Source organism: Euphorbia lathyris, chromosome 5 (assembly GCF_963576675.1).
Source record: "Euphorbia lathyris chromosome 5, ddEupLath1.1, whole genome shotgun sequence".
Lineage (NCBI taxonomy): Eukaryota > Viridiplantae > Streptophyta > Magnoliopsida > Malpighiales > Euphorbiaceae > Euphorbia > Euphorbia lathyris.
Genome location: NC_088914.1, coordinates 76,081,076 through 76,097,940, shown reverse-complemented (window position 1 = coordinate 76,097,940; position 16,865 = coordinate 76,081,076). Strand labels below are relative to the sequence as shown.

General features: G+C 33.9%; 2 protein-coding genes across 2 annotated transcripts; one reads left to right on the top strand and one right to left on the bottom strand.

Annotated features, from left to right (window-relative positions):
- Positions 1-480: 480 nt before the first annotated feature.
- LOC136230022 (F-box protein At5g67140) lies at positions 481-2,566 on the top strand. Its single transcript, XM_066018948.1, has 5 exons — positions 481-697; positions 817-963; positions 1,843-1,978; positions 2,068-2,166; positions 2,241-2,566. Exons 1-5 carry the CDS (start codon positions 609-611, stop codon positions 2,451-2,453), a joined length of 684 nt encoding a protein of 227 aa, XP_065875020.1. The 5' UTR covers positions 481-608; the 3' UTR covers positions 2,454-2,566.
- Positions 2,567-3,497: 931 nt separating this feature from the next.
- Positions 3,498-10,008, bottom strand: LOC136230373 (PI-PLC X domain-containing protein At5g67130). The gene is made up of 10 exons (XM_066019429.1): positions 9,896-10,008; positions 7,768-7,886; positions 7,548-7,670; positions 7,308-7,445; positions 6,649-6,747; positions 6,241-6,544; positions 5,929-6,152; positions 5,764-5,850; positions 4,806-5,268; positions 3,498-3,638 (listed from the first exon to the last, which is right to left on the bottom strand). Exons 2-9 carry the CDS (start codon positions 7,876-7,878, stop codon positions 5,080-5,082), a joined length of 1,275 nt encoding a protein of 424 aa, XP_065875501.1. The 5' UTR covers positions 7,879-7,886; positions 9,896-10,008; the 3' UTR covers positions 3,498-3,638; positions 4,806-5,079.
- Between the last annotated feature and the right edge of the window lie 6,857 nt (positions 10,009-16,865).

Genomic DNA, 16,865 nt, shown 5'->3' with positions numbered 1-16,865 from the left:
TTTCAAAATCGCATTTTTTAGAACTTTCTCTCTCTAAAAATTCAATATCTCTCCTAACCAAACATCTAAATAACTTCAAAACGAAAATTTTCAAGAATTAAAGTTAATTAGAATACAATTAACTCTTCGAACTTTTTATTTGAGGCTGTCAATGGTCGTTTTGAGGCGTTGTATAGTCTCTAGTGTTAAAAAGTGTAAAATTCAATGATTATATCGTTAACAATTGAAGTTCAATGACCGTAATGTTAAAATTAATAAAGTTAATTCCTCTCACAGAAAATAGTTGTTGTTGTTTTGTTTTTTTGTTTTTTTTGTTTGAGAAACCAAATTTGAAATGGAATTCTGCACTGTATTTATGTAACAACTTGTGTTTATTTAGAAAAATACAAGTATTTTTCACAAACGAAAATGTCAAATAGAGAAGTAATGATGTAACATAAACTAGTAATCACGTAATTTGACAACTAATTACCTTACTAATCACGTAAAATACCTTTTCTTCCTTACGAGAGCATTCTATACCATACCCTTTAAAAAAGGGACCCATTTCATCCTAAAAGATTCTGATTCTTTTTTTTTTTTTCTGTTTCTTCTAAATTGATTCAAACATGGAGGAAGGAGCAGAGATTGATCGGTTGCCAATTGATTTATTGGCTCACATATTTCTTTTGATTTATTCATTTACTGATTTAGCCCAGTTAAGTATCATCAATTTCTTCTTAATTCTTTGTTGATGATGATGATAGTGATTAATTGTGAAATTCAGAAGTTTTAGTGATGGGTAATCTTAAATTGTGTTTGTTTTTGTGTGTTTAGGGCAAGTAGTGTTTGCCGGAGATGGAAAGAGGGGGTGATACAGTCTCTGGCGAGGAGACGGAGTTTGAGCTTTGCAGGGTTGAAGATGGATGATCATTCCACTGCTCGTCTTGTACGCTATGCTTACAGTCTTAAAGAACTTGACATGTATGTTTTGTTCTTGATGTTCTTGAATTTTCAGAATTCGTTGTTTGCTTAGATATGTATTTCTACTTCAATTTTCAAGAGTTGATGATATAGCTGGTGTTTAGCAACGAGTTTAGAAGAAGCTTTTATGCCTATTTCTTTAATAATTTGTAGCTTAATTTAGGTTCAATTTATGTTACACGAAATGCAGAAACGCTAATAAAAAGCAGTGTTCGTTGGTGTTAATTCTAATTTTAGGTTCAAGCTATGTTATAGGAACACTAATCTTTAGTAATATTTGTGCATTTCGTGTCAATTTTGTAGGATGTGATTAACTAAAAATTAAAACGAACACAGAAAAAACATATTAACAGTAAACAGAAAATCAAAATAATGGAGTTAGACAAATCTGAGGCCTGTATTAGCAGTTTCCTTAAGAAGGCTATGTTCTAGAAATAACGTTTTCCGTATCTATTTCTATTTCATTGTCAGTTTCCGTGCAACATAGGTTAAAGTATAGATGGAACTGATGAAACTGATGTCCAGAATATATGGGATCATTAACTTACCCTTTTATTGTTAGATTGATTTCTAATTTTAGCTTTTTCTATAGTTACACATTCCCTGTTTACTGCTCTTAATTCCAAGAATCTGGACTCTATTGTCTCTGCATAAAAATGCAGACGGATTTAAGATTCAGTGACCGGGTGCTCGAATGTCTATGGTGTTTACTTGAAATTTTCTGACTGCATTTACTATAAAAGATTAAAGCTCCGTACACAGGTCCAATAGAGTTTTCCGGTGATCTAGGGACGTCCGTATGTGCACAGTGATTTTGCATCTTGTGCAATGCATTCTAATAGCACAATTTGTTTCTGATTTTATGTGTTGCATTTTTAGCTCAAGGAGTTGTTGGGGTTGCCAGATAACAGACAATGGACTGTATGAGATATCTTTGGCTAAGTGCATTCCCAATCTAACATCTATCTCCTTATGGGGCATGACCGGGATTACCGACAAAGGTGTCGTTCACTTGGTTAGTATCCAATTAATCGGTTCGAAACACATCGTTTCATGATTGTTTGTAAACCAGTTTGCTTGAGGATCATTTTAATTTTTTAACAGATATCAAGAGCCAATTCCTTGCAACACCTGAATGTCGGTGGTACATTTATCACCGACGAGTCGTTGTTTGCTATTGCAGATAGTTGTCCAAATTTAAAGGTGAGTTATGTGTCAATATTGAAGAATGAGCATGAATTTTCTCAAGTAATGGTATCTCTTGATTTGTTTGTCAGAGTATCGGACTATGGAGCTGCCGCCACGTGACAGAGATCGGACTACTTAATCTTGTAAATAAATGCCGGAAACTGGGATCGATTAATGCATGGGGAACAAGAGTATCTGTGGATTGTTTCATTGGGTTGCTTACAATAAGTCCAGCACTTCAAATAAAGCATGCTGGAATTCAAATAAATATTGGAACTGCAGCTATGTTGCCTGTGGCTTGATTATGGTTTCTTGTATTTGTAATTATGATATATCTGTACATATTGTTTCAGCTTTGTGTTTGAAAGATCTGAATAATTAGCTAGTTATCTTATGTTATGGTCTTCTAATGTCACTGAAAGTGCAAACAATTTGACATTTGGTTGTCTGTATAGTGGAAATATTTGATTTTGGAGTCCAAAATTTGGACATCATGAAAACAAAGGAAAATTCTTTTATCATTTCAAATTCATCAACATTACTTTACTGAAGAGATCCACCTATGCCCTTCATCTCTTAAATAAACAACATGATGAATAGGAATAAAATGGTAAATTCCCTTCTCTTTCTCATTTCTCCTCTATCAGATAAAAGGGTGAATTCAGCCTTTTTAGAATATAAATAAATAAATAATTGAAAATTGGTTTAGTGATCAATTTGCTCCCAAATGAACATAGAAAATCAATTTGATTTCTTAAACATGATTAACCTTAATGGATGGAACAAATGGTCTGAAATGTCAATGAACCCTAATTGTTAAATTGGAATTGACAAGATTCAGACATTGATCTTGTTTGGCAATTAGCTGTTAGTTGATTGCATTAGCCGTTAACTGATTACCTTTTTGGTTAGCGGATTGGACTAGCAGATTGTGTGAACTTGTTTGGTAAAACTTAACTGATTATTAATTTGTGTAAAATGACAAATAAAGACATAGTAAAGAATTTATTTGGAATTAAAGAATATTAATTAGAGGTAAAAATGTCCATAAAAAGAAATTGAGCAATAAGCTAATTGAAAAAGCTCCTAAAATGAGCTTTTTTTTAAATTATTTTTTGGATCAATAAGCTCTTTCAAACATCTCTTCACCAAACACCACTATTAGAGGTTTGACTTGTCAAAACCTACAAAGTGGTTCAAACCTCCAATTTTACTCGAAAAAACTCTTTACCAAACAGCGTCATTGTCTATTGAACCAAAAGTTTAAACTGATAATTAAACCCTAATAATAACTTTTGTTATAATGAGCAAGTTTTCAAGTAAATTATATTCCAATATTCTCTATATGATTAAAAACACTCATACATTAAGTTAAAAAATATTGAGAGCCAAAATAAGGAGGAACCTAAAATTGAAAGTTGAAGCACTTCAATACATAAATAATTCAGTTTTTTTTTTCCATTGCGTTGCATAAGACCACAGAAAACCTGGGAAACATAAAGAGGGAAAATTGTCAAAAGAAGAGGAGAAACATGAAAACAGTCTTGAATAAGCTGCTGCGTGATTTTCAAGTTTTTCATTTTTGTAGTGTAGTGCTAATAATTATGTTCTTCCATAGTTATAAAGCCTGAACTTAGTTACACCCAATGCCTTCAAAACCGGACATAAAAGTCCTTGAACTTTGTGCTTTACTAACATAAGAGTCACTAAGCTTTGCTAACATAAAAGTCCTTAGAGCATCTCCAACAGCCTCTTAAATTGGTTCTTAAGTTAAAATTTGAGGAGGGAGAATAAAAAATCAGCTCTAACAGCCTCTTAGTGGCTCCTCAAATCACTAAGAGCCTCCTCATACTCTCTATTAATAGAGAGTCTCTCTCCACCTCTTAATGCCTCCTAACTTCATATTTTATTAATAATTTATTATGAATAAGTCTCTCTCCTCACACAATTGGTAATATAACAATAAATAATAACTTTAATAATAAAATAATAAATAAGGAGTGAATATAAAGAGGATGATATATCTTAGTCACTCTTAAATCACTAAGAGTTAATTATTTATATTATTTATAGAGAGTTCACTATGAGTCTTTTGGAGATGCTCTTAACCTTTGACCAGTCCAATGGCAAGTAACTCTCCATTGTAAACCTTATGAAATCAATACTCTAAGCAACTTTAGTCCTTGAACTTTTGGTTTGGAGGTTATTTAGTTATTGTTTGGTTAGGAAAGAGAAAGTGGTTCTTTAGAGAGAAAGCTCCAAAAATGGTAATTTTGGAAAATCGAAAACATGGTTCCATTTTGATTCTTAGACTTATCCATTTTGATGTTATCAACTGTCACTTTTGAGGCCGTTTATTAAAGTACTTTATCTTAGCAAATGTTACAGTTCGGGGACCATAAAGAAGTAAAGGCAAAGTTGAGGACCATGAGTGCATTTTACCCGAAAACTAAATATCTATAACCTCAATTATCATAAGCAGTCTTCATTATCATTTTCAATTGCACATTATTATGAGACCTCTCTATTTTCTTTGGTGTACTCCAAGGTTATTTTGCTAGGTCTATTCCATATAGTTTGCTTTTTGTATCACTACTAAACAGAAATAGAAACTATGATTATTATTGCAAAAAAAAATCAATAAGCACTCATACCTGAATCACTTCCCGACGTATTCTTGGTTTCCGTTGGCCATTATCAACTGCAGATTACTTTACAGATTCCTTCGCTTTGCCTCCATATAAGAATCCTAAGAGTTCTTTGTTCACAATATAACTTTAGACCTCTGGCAAGTATATTTTTACCTTTAGCAACGTGTGTTACCAGTTCCAACTGGAGATACAAACTGACACTAAGCCTCTACCAAAATGCAGCTCACTAACCGTCTAACTGAACAAGTAGCTACTAAACATCTACCTGGAAAATCATTCATTGCATATAAAATATAGATGCTACCATTAGAAGAGAAATCAAGTAGAAAACCAAGGAACTTGGAGAATTGACTGTTGCTGCAGATCTTGAAAACTGAACAGATCCAGAAAAGCTTCCTGTAGCAGTCGTTACAGGACTTGTACTAGGTACTGCAATATCCTTGCAAGATCCAAAAGGCACTCCAATCTGCACAAGTAATAGTAAATTATTCACACTTAAACGTTGTCATACATTAGAAGAATTCAAGAAATGGTATCCGTATCCTGTGACAAAAATGTATTTGAAAAAACTAAATTATCCATCACTTCTTTTTTCATATAAAGATTGAACTCAAACTATTCTCCTTCAAAAATGTGCCTAGGAAGTTTTCAAAATCGTCCTAATCCCTGGAAATTTATGAATATACTAGGAACTCCTTTATCATTTTTTTCTTCACACATGCATTTCTCACGTGCATAGATCGCTTCTTTATTTAAAGGTGGATACGGGCCACACTAGGTCCAAAGATTCAATCAAAATGCAGTAATTTTCAGATTCAGATGAACAACCAAAGCAGTACATTTGAGAGTATGCAAAACCAAATCAAAGATAACACACATTACCATGATACATATACTAAAAGAATAGACATCATTCGTTATTCACAAAATGTTAAACTCAAATTTTGAAGTCGAAACAAACCTGGCAAGCAGTCACAGTGCTACAACCACACAAGGACTGTCCATTCATTCTATCCAAAGCATCAAACACGCCTCCGCCATCACTTCTCTGAATCAATTTCATCACAATTAGATTGATTAATTATGAAAGACCTAAGTGCTCCTTAACCATGCTAAGAATCAATACCATGTAAAAGTTGACTGCCAAAAAATTGGGCATCACATTTCCTGCTGCTTTGTAACAGGTACCCACCATCTGAGAAAGTGGAGTTGAATGCTCTTTGCAAGCTTCACTCTCAACTGGATAAGTTGGGAAGTAATTCTCTAGGAAAAGAGATGCACTTTTGGAATTCAGTGGTTTAGACTCTTTTCTATTTGGGCATGAGCCTGGTTTTACCCCAGGATCTCCAGCTGAAAACGCAAAACATGGTGGTAATTACCGATAAAGAGTGTAAACGTAAAGTTAAAAACAATTAACAGATAAGAATATGATCCTTACCCTCATTTTCCAACATATACTTCCATTGATAAGCAATGCCTTCCTCTGCTTCCTTTGAAGCAATAGAAGTGAAGACCAGAAGCCTGTGATTCTGTTGCACCATATCAGTCACAGTGGGCCAATCTTCACCCTTTTTAGGCATCTTGGAGACAGGAAACCAATACTTATCCAAACCAGCCCTAGCAAATAGATTGATTAACCCTTTTGGAGTATGCACATAATCCTCAATTATAATCGTCACAATCTCAGTTGGATTTGCAGTTAAAAACGCTTCCACTTCTCTCAAAGTGTTAATTGCAGGTTGCTGAGAACAATTCAAAGGAATGCATTATAAGACAATTCATGGAACTTAAAAACCCATCTGGATTTGATGAAATAGTAGAATTGGGAAGAATCAGGAAACTTTACAAAGGCGGTGAAGTTGAAACATTGTCCTCGAAAAGAATGGCAGAGCCAGATATCTCCCTCAAAATCATACATATCCAGCATCAGTCCCCTTACACCATTCTGTCAAACAACCATGAAATCAAACAGAATGCAGAATTAAGATCATACTCTAATAAAAATAAAAATAAAATCAGAAAACCAAATACAAGTAGGCTTAAAGTATTAAAAAAACAGGCATGACCTATCAAAAAATGGTTGCAATCAATCACATTTGGTCTAATTTAGACTGAAATTAGCACGTATATAAGGAGACGCATTAAATCGAGCAAGAGATGATTGTAGAAGCCGAGAAACAATTGGTCTTGGTGTGAAATATTATATGAAAATGGAGATAACTGAGCACATTGGGGAAAATTATAACATTTATGTTGCAATTAGCAATAATCAAACACAAACATTTAACAGATCTCCATAAATACATGTTAATTTTCGTCTAAAATGGACCAAATCTGATTAATTACTACGCGTCATGTGCCAATGCCACAGAAAAAACAGTCAAGGGGCAAGCACAAAAAATTTCTATGGGGTCAGGATCAATGTTATAAAATAATAAGTCAGTTGCAAAAGCAAACATTCTTTTATAGGTCAAGGGCTAAATAATAAAAATAAAATCAGATTACCGTCAACTGATTAGTCACAGAATCCTCTTGATTATAAAATGTCAGTCTTTGGACACCAGGAAGCGACGGTGCATCGACGATGCTGAATGCGTTATGAGTAACTAACCATGTATATTTGTTAAACGGCAACCCATCGATCTGAAACCAGAACACACCATTTCTACACAGTTTTAGCTCAAAAGAACAGGTACCGACTAATAAGAAACAAGAGAAAACAAAAACTAAGAGAAAGGAACTCACAATGGAAGTAGGTATTATAGCTTGGCCTCTGGTGCAGAAGGGTTGATCCTTACCGGAGGCAGGGCAATTCCCACAGAAAAGTCCCGGGCCACAATTTGTGGCGGCCGTACATGAGCTCAAAACCTGCGATTCCTTTCCAAATTGAGTTCAATGTCCAAAAACAAAACGAATTGTAGGGATCATGGATAGGTAAATCAAGAGAGAAAGAAAATAGTAGTACCTGTGAATGAACTGTGAAGGGCGAAGAGAGTAGCAGAAAGAGGTACAGGTAGTACCCAATTGGGAGAGGCGCTCTGCATAAGCTACGGTGGAGCGCGAAGCACGCAAACATGGCCACTGCTGCTTATGCAGAGCTCGAAAACAGAGAGGGAGAGTGAGATAGAGAGAGAATAAAAGGAAGTTTTACTGTGAGTTGAAGGTGACAAGTATTTTTCGATAATTAAAGGCGGGCTTAATTTAATTACTATAAATGCTAAAAAATGCTTTAATTCTTTTTGGCAAAAAGCATCCTGAGGCCCCTGATCTTTCATTCTTTGGTGCATTAAGCTTTTGATCTTTTATTTAGACATATTGAGCCCCTGATCTTTCACCATTTGGTGCATTAAGCCATCGATCTTTCATTTAGACACATTGAGACCTTGATCTTTCATATATGGGTGTATTAAGCCCTTCCGTAAATCAATTAATATATAGGTTTATTAAGGGCATGTTTGGTTAGGTTTATATAACTGCAACGTTTCGCATTTTCTCTGGACACTGCAACAGTTTGGAGCTTTTCACGAAAAGCTCTTTTCATGAACAGTTGTTTGTAGTTACTTGTTATTGATAAAATTACCCTTCTTATTTCCACAAAATGTGCTTCAATTTTAACATTATTTTTATTTTTAGAACATAATTATCGAAAAACAAGGTTTTATTGTGTTCAATAAACTTTTTATTTTTTATTTAAATTATTTTTATTAATTTGTATAATATATTTTTTATTTTAGAATTTGTTATTTTTAGAACATCATTTGTTGTCACACCAAACATGCCCTTAATAAACCTATATATTAATTGATTTATGAAAGGACCTAATACACCCATATATGAAAGATCAAGGGCTCAATGTGTCTAAATGAAAGATCGAGGGCTTAATGCACCAAATGATGAAAGATCAGGGGTTCAATGTGTCTAAATAAAAGATCAAAGGCTTAATGCACCAAAGAATGAAAGATCAGGGGACTCAGGATGCTTTTTGCCATTCTTTTTTCAGAAAAGAACTAAGAGACAAACTTTCTCTTCAAGGGATTTTCTATTGTTTATTTTTGGAGAAATAAAACGACATCGTATTGTTCTTTCCAAGATGTATCTTTTTGTTTTTTTTTATGAATCCAAGATGTATCTTTTAAATAGAAGTGAAGCATTTTGGGTCCTAAATTTCAACTTTTACATATTAAACCCTTAATCTTTCCAGTTTTATTAATTATAATTACATACACTAAACTTTTATTTACTGAAAATTAGCTATAAATATTATTTCCAAGTGTTTATATGGTTTGATTTTTTAAACTACTGATAACAACAACTATCCTACTAAAGTAGACTTTATATATTGAGACAAATACATTATATTATTCTTATAATCGAATACTTACTCTATTATTTTTCAGGTCCTTCACATCCGGACGAGAAACATTCCTATTCAGATTAAAGATGTTTGGTTTTGGATATTCAACTTTTATTCGAAATCAAGTCATCCAAATTAAAGACGTCGGTCGTTGCCCAAAAATCTATCAGAAAAGGTTTCACAAATTCATCGGTAAAAAAAATTGAAAATTTTCAACAGAAAAATTAACTAATATCCAAATATATATCAATAACATCGGTAGAACTAACAATAAAAGGTAAATAATGACAAATCAACTAAACAGGTAATTAGAAATGAGTAAAGATTTTTTTTATTTAATATAATATTTCTTACACTTTAAAATAGAATTTTTGTACATTTTAAATGGTCACACAAAATAAAACTTCTATAAGTAATCTATAAATTTCACTGTAAACTCCTATCGAGGTCTGTGGTTTATCCTGATCTTAGAACTGGATAGAACTACTCTTACCTAAACTTTTATCAACCAAAAAATAAAAAATAAAAATAAAACTTCTATTTCTCTTCAAATAGAAACCATGTCAAGGATATATAATATATATACTAAATGAATTTACGTGTTGCGAATAAATTTATACCCATTTTGGTAATTAGGAGCTTATTAAATCTAGCAAGAAATCAAAGTATCAAATTACAAAAATAAAAATAATATGTAGCTCAAAATGAATTATTTTCTTTTAAAATTATGGCTACTTACTTTGGCTTTAGGAATTGCCACATTTAGTGGGTTTCACGTGGTGGGGTATGGTATGGTTGCCATTGCCATGTAGTTGTGATTTTGCTGCTCTTCTTTTGAGGCTATGCTATTGCTCTCCTTTTTTCCCTCAAAAAAAAAAAAAAGCATCCATTAAGTCATTAGTTAATACATTTCTAAAATTTCAAAACAGTTGTTTCACAAAAATCAATTAAAGATCAGGTTGTGTAAATAATTTTTTTTGAAATAAAATTAGAGGTTTGATCGATTTTAAGTGTTTTAATTAGTTAAATATTTAATAGTGATATTTGGTGGGAAAAAAATTTGAAATAGGTTCAAAAAGTTAATTTTGAAAAAGGTAGTTTTAAAAACCTTTTCAATTAGCTTATTACTCTATCGGGTTTAAATATCATTTTTACCCCTAATTACTATCCTTCAATTCCAAATAAATATTTTATCATATCTTTATTTGTTATTTTACACAAACAGCTATTAGCAATCAGCTAAGTTTTACTAAATAAATTTATACAATCAGCTAGTCAAAACAGTTAGTCAAATCGACTAACTAAAAATAATTAATTTTCTATATTTATTAGCAACAAGCAAACAGAAATAAATAAATCAAACAACTCTTTAATCTCCCGAGATTTTAATTAAGATATAATTGTTTTATCGATATAGTTTTTTAAAACAAAAAATTAGTGGTATCAAGATATTTTAAAATTTATAAATAGAGATCAAAATGCTATATAATTTTATAAATATTAGGGTAGACACATATTTTATATATATATCATTTAAAAAAAACATATTTTATATATATCAGTGGGGTTAATTGATAAAAATAAATAATTAGAAATATGATAATAATATGCTAAGCTTTCAAAAAAAAGAAAAAGAAATATGATATGGTTGAATTTGTGGAATGAGGATAATATGACAGTTGTAGTGTTATGTATATGAGTAAATAGAGAAGTTGGTTGGTAGTTAGCAAACTTAATCGGCCGGTAGGAAATGCATGCTCAATAATATACTATAAAACTTGTACAACCAATTCTTCACCAACCAACAATTAATATCTCAATGACATGAATCACATCACACTCGTGATGACTCAACGAGAGAGTTCCTATGAAGTTCACCCTCCAATTAGTAGCATAGTTACCCTTTGGATTAATACATATATTTACCCTTGTGTTTTTCTCGGAAAAACAGATTTGCCCTTAAATCAAATAAACCCACAAAAATAAACCTGCAATTATACCCTAATCTGACGGAACTGCTAAACGGCGATGACATCAAACCTTCTTATCTCCAGAAAAACTTCAGAAAAGAACAACCAATCACAAACAGAAAAAAATATGCACATTCAATTTCGATTAAAAGCAAGTTAGAAGAACAGATTGGTCAAAATTCATTTTCATAAAAGCTCAATCAACCTAATAAAATGGCGTCTAAACCTCCTAATTAATCCAAAAGCAATAGCAATAGAAAACAATAAGAAACCAAATGAATTTTGATTGTCGTCATCCAATTTTTTTGGAGACAAGAAGGTTTGATGTCATCGCCGTTTAGCAGCTCCGTCAGATTAGGGTATAATTGCAGGTTTATGGAAAATTCAGGGATAATTTTGTGGGTTTATTTGATTTAAGGGTAAATCTGTTTTTCCGCGAAAACACAGGGGCAAATATGTGTATTAACCCGTTGCCCTTTATATAAGAGTGACGAAACACAATCTCCCAGTTTTGATTCCTCAACTAAACGCACCATCTAATGAGTCGAACAAATAGGTGATTCCCATCAGCTCGTCTTTTCATAAGACTCAGAACGATCATGGATTCAAGCTCCACCACCAGCCACTAATATTCATTGTCCTCCAAGCAAGAGTTAAACCAAAAAAGAGGCGAAGCTCTACCGGAAAAGCAATACAGATTCCAATATTCAAGTAAAAACCCTCAAGCTAACAATTGGATGTATCACGATGTAAACCTCTAATAGCTGCATAATTTGGATTACCCTTCAAGGTGTCATCCGTATTCACTTTGACCCAGTCCTCATCCGGAGGATTTCAACTAATCCATTTTATAGCGATAGACAAGGTGAAATTCAAGTTGTTCTGCTCAGAAAAACTACGAAGCTCACGAGCCTTGGAAACAATAAAATAAAATTTTCTCGACACCCCACTGACTTTGGAAGACTCGCATGCAACACCATTTCCACATTCACTAAACAACAATGGCAAAGAACCTAGACCAAGCAATGTTGTGGAAAAAGCTAGCTTCCGCCATGTTACCCATCAACCAATCATGAAGCGAAACTGAGCAAAAAGTTCTGGGATAAGCAATAGGAACATATCAGTCCTAAATATCTTTCACCAAAAAGAAATCCTGAAGAACATGCAAAATGGACTCTTCAATCCCATAATTTCAATAGCTAGCATCCTTTATCAGGTGCTGACGTTTCTGATTTAAGTTACAAAGTAAATTGTCGTCCATTACTAGCCAAAGGAAGACCTGACAACGCTTAAGGACCAAGATTGTCTAGAGCTTTGCCAATCAATAGAAATAGGCCCCAACTTTAGCAGACCCCTTGAGTTACGCAATATCATATATGCCGAAACGATAGAAAAATTACTCGACGAGCTTCCATTCCATACTAGTTATCCTCCTTGATACACTCTGGAAGAATAACATAGGTATGTCAGCTTAAGGATCTTAGAATAAAGTAAGAACTCTGAAATAACATCCCAGTTCTAGCCCTCGTTACCCCCTCTACATCAATGCAACACTAACACCCTGAATGGGAGGAGGAATATTTACAAAAACACGATCCAAGAGAGGCCATTCCTGCACCAGTTATTCTACCAAAACTGAGTAGAAATCTAATTATTAATAATTCTACCAATTCCCAACTTAACAACAACAACCCCCTTCACAATACTTTTCTAAGTGTGTGATTAAACACCCTTAGCCTCAAATAATGCCATATCAACACGATTATTGTCGTACTTCCTTTTAAGACATTGACCCAAAGAGACCCTCTCAAAGTCAACATTTTCCACAACAACTTTACGATTATACCAAGGTTAGAATCTCAAGTAATACAAATACTAAGGCCACCATCCTTCTTAGGTTTAGAAACAACATCCCAACAGATCAAATGCACTTTACAAGATCCTTCAGAGTCGCCCTAGAGGAAATTGCGGTTACATGTGTCCAACTTCCGGCAAATACTGCTAGAGAGCACAATTGTTTGCATAGACTCGGGATAGATGTAGTGGTTGCTTTAACCAAAGTAATCCACCCCGAAAAATTATTGGGGTTTAGTATCCTATAGTCAATTGTTCTAGGATATAAACCAGCTGTAAATGAATTGTTCTTTTATATCATTTGTTTTAATAAGATATGGTTTTCAACTATATAAAGGCAATTACTTTTAAGAACTAAATAAGTCTAATAAAAGGAAATCCCTGAGTTTATTTAAAGTGATTATAAAGTGTTCATACAAGCATGAAGTGAGACAAAACATTATAATAAACTAATAAACTTAAAACCACCCCAAGTCAAGTAATATGTTTTGAATATGGATTGACATAATACTGTAGAGACTTGCATGTAACAATGTTTTCTGTCGAGACAGAGAGCTGATCTCACAAGCCTCAGATATGTGGATATCTTACATGGATCCAGTGAAGAAGTTCATTAGGATTGGGGACCCGACTTGAGATAACAGGATGGATGGATTTATCATGTGTCACCTGTTCATCACATTGGTATTAATAGGTATAAGTAATCCTCAGACTCAAAGGAATGTTAATTAGTGATTCTGGATTATGGAATGTGATACTTTGACTCTGTTCAAACACGATCCATCACAGAGATGACTCTGGAGTGTGTGCGAGCAGGCGTTGGGTATCATAGGAAGTAATTGCAGAATAGTTAACATTGGATTGAGCATTTGTCACTCTTGATAAATGGGAGATATGTCTAAGGATCGTTTGTGGAAGACTTGACTCTAAATCCTTGCAAGGTGATAGCTTAAGAATTGAAATAGAGATTTCACTTAACCTATCCATTTGGAGTTAACTCGGCCTGTACAAGTAAAATGAACGTCTCGCTATATATGACTTGACATAATCCATAGTCATAAGATTCAGTTCAAGGATGTAGTTGATGAAGGATCAAATTATACTGTAACTAATACGGAAAGGTCAACGACGAAATCAACCTGTCTTCTTATAGCTCTGGGGGAATGTTTACAGTTCTGCTATTCACAGTCCTCGCACTCATTCCGTTATACAAAGATTAAATATAATTTTGGGAAATTAATTTAATGGTTGTATACGGCTAATAGCAATAAGAACCTAATGGGTCACGCATAAGGCTTAGAACCAAAAAGAGGAATGGATAGTATGTGGAAATTAATTTATTTTAGACAATTGTAATTAGATTATAATTGTGGTTAAATTAATTATAGGATAATTAAGTTAGAAGGTTTAATGTGATTAAATTGCTTCTAATTATTATTCTATCAAATAACCTAATATTATCTTTTATAATTACATATAATTATAGATAATATTAATAGAGTATTATTTAGAATAAAACTCTTAATAAGTAACCTAATTCTATCTAACTAGAGTTTAGATACAAGAGGCTATTTATACCCCCCTTATAGATGAAATTCGGCTAACGCTAATCCACCGGAGAGAGAGAATTTCGACCCCCTACCGTAGAGGAAGAAATTGCTCCGTTTGCTTCCATCCGATTAATTCTATCTCTTCATTTTTCTCTTTGATCTTGTGTTGATTTATTAGAGGCAATCTTTATTGATTGCTATCCTTTTGGTTGAGATTCTAATGGTTTGATTGTTTGTTTTGTTTGTGTTCGTGGAACCCAAGATTAAGAGTTGTGAGCACTTTGTTTGCAACTGTAGATAGATCGTCAATGAAGGTATTCCGTTCTATCCCTCTTTATACGAAATAACGATTAACGGATCTTGATTAAAAGAAATATGTGAATTTTTTTTGTATTTTCGATGCCCTATGATTGCCTATTTCCCTTAAAAAATAAATACAATTGGATCAGCAACCGGAAAGCTTGTCATTCACCCGATCAACGAGATACCTATAAGTTTCTTTCGACACTCTTAAATGAAGGGCATTCCTAAGTAATGCCTAAAATCGCCGGTCTCATGGAAGCCAAGCTTCGTGCAAATACTCTTGCAATGCACATAGCTAGGTAAAAAAAGATTTAGCACAACTGACCCGCTAGCCTAAGCTATCACAGAACCTGTCAAGGGCGCCTTTACAACCATCAACTTGGTCAGTAATAGCCTCAAAGAAAAGCACAATATCATCGACAAAACAAAGCTGAGAAAGTAACGTGCCATTACGAGAAGCCCGAATAGGATGCCAAAGTTGAGAACATAGAGAATCTTCAATAATGGTCAAGATGCTCCAAACAAAGAACAAAAAGATACATGCAAAATGGATCTCCCTGTCTAAGACCTCTAGAAGGCCGACAACTCGAAATCTTTTCGCCATTCCACAAAAGATGCATAGTAGGTGTAAACAAAGACCTAACTCACCCCCAAAAGGTACCTCAAAGGGTGAAGATTGCCTCACATATTTAAGGAGCCATATAGCTTCCTCATTTAGCAATGTGGGATGTTTAACACGCCCCCTCACGTCCAATTCATTTGGTGCGTGATGCTAATATCAACGGGAGCCCCAACATTGAACCATGACTCTGATACCATGTAAACAAAAGCCTAACTCACCCCAAAAGGTACCTCAAAGGATGAGGATTGCCTCACATATTTAAGGAGCCATATAGCTTCCTCATTTAGTAATATGGGATGTTTAACAGTAGGAGCTAAGACACAATTCATAATGAGATCAATCCAGTGGCCACTCAAACCCATCAAACACGAGTCTCACGCAAGAAACTCCAAGATCATAAGCCTTCTCAAGGTCGATCTTAAGAATCATCTGACCATTCATGCTAGTTCTCTTCCTCAAAGAATCAATAATCTCCTAAAGAATAATAACATTATCATATATTTGTCTTCCCGGGATAGAACTGCTCTGCATCGGGCTAATAAAGTCACTAAGGAAAGGCTTCAATCTATTAATAAGGCATTTAGTGATAAGCTTGTAACTGACATTACACAAGCTAATAAGTCTAAATTGAATGATGTTCTCGAGGTGGGGCACTTTAGAGATGAGAGAATAAGTAAATCCTTACATTGATCATTCAAATATCTAGAATTCAGGGCAAATAAAACAAAATTATCAATATGATAGCCAAACTTTCCCTAGAGCTTCTACTAGCTGAAAGCCATTAGGACTTGGGCTTTAGGATGACTCATGTCACTAATGAAAAGAGGAGACCATGTCAGAAAATAACAAGTAGTAACAAGTCGAGGCCGATAGGTGCTCTCTTCCAAGTATAAATGTTAAAAGAATTGTTGAGCCATATGCTTCAAAATCATATGATCCTAGACCTAAACTCTAGACTGATCGTGGATACCATCAACCTAATTCCTTTTTCTGCGGATAGGAGGAAAGGTATGAAAGAAAGTGGTTTTACTCTCTCCAAATTTAAGCTAATTAACACGAGAATTTTAGTACCAGAAAATCTCCTCTTGAAACAAAATATCATTCAACTCAACTAGAAGTAGAGACTCAAGGCGGAGAATCCCACTAGTGATCCGAGAGGATATGCTACTCTAGACTCTACCGAGACATCTATAGACAGTTCATTTCTTGTGAAAGAAGTTACTGAACACCTTAAAGTAAAGTGAGGACTAGAGAACCCAAGATCAATCAATGAACTCCATAGTATTAATCCTATTGGTAAAATGATTATATCGCTCACACATGGAGCCTCCCTACTTCTCATCCGACGAGATGAATGGAGCTCTTCAAACTAATCATGTCCTCCACAAACTTGCATTTATGAGCTAACTA

Bases quoted from the DNA above. Each gene is read 5' to 3' on its own strand.
- LOC136230022 (XM_066018948.1), top strand. From the start codon at position 609: ATGGAGGAAGGAGCAGAGATTGATCGGTTGCCAATTGATTTATTGGCT. The intron at 964-1,842 runs GTATGTTTTGTT...TTGCATTTTTAG, and splicing joins AGTCTTAAAGAACTTGACAT to CTCAAGGAGTTGTTGGGGTT. The intron at 2,167-2,240 runs GTGAGTTATGTG...TTTGTTTGTCAG, and splicing joins ATAGTTGTCCAAATTTAAAG to AGTATCGGACTATGGAGCTG.
- LOC136230373 (XM_066019429.1), bottom strand. From the start codon at position 7,878: ATGTTTGCGTGCTTCGCGCTCCACCGTAGCTTATGCAGAGCGCCTCTC. The intron at 6,545-6,648 runs GTAAAGTTTCCT...AATTGTTCTCAG, and splicing joins GTTTCAACTTCACCGCCTTT to CAACCTGCAATTAACACTTT. The intron at 5,851-5,928 runs GTATTGATTCTT...AAATTGATTCAG, and splicing joins TGGCAGTCAACTTTTACATG to AGAAGTGATGGCGGAGGCGT.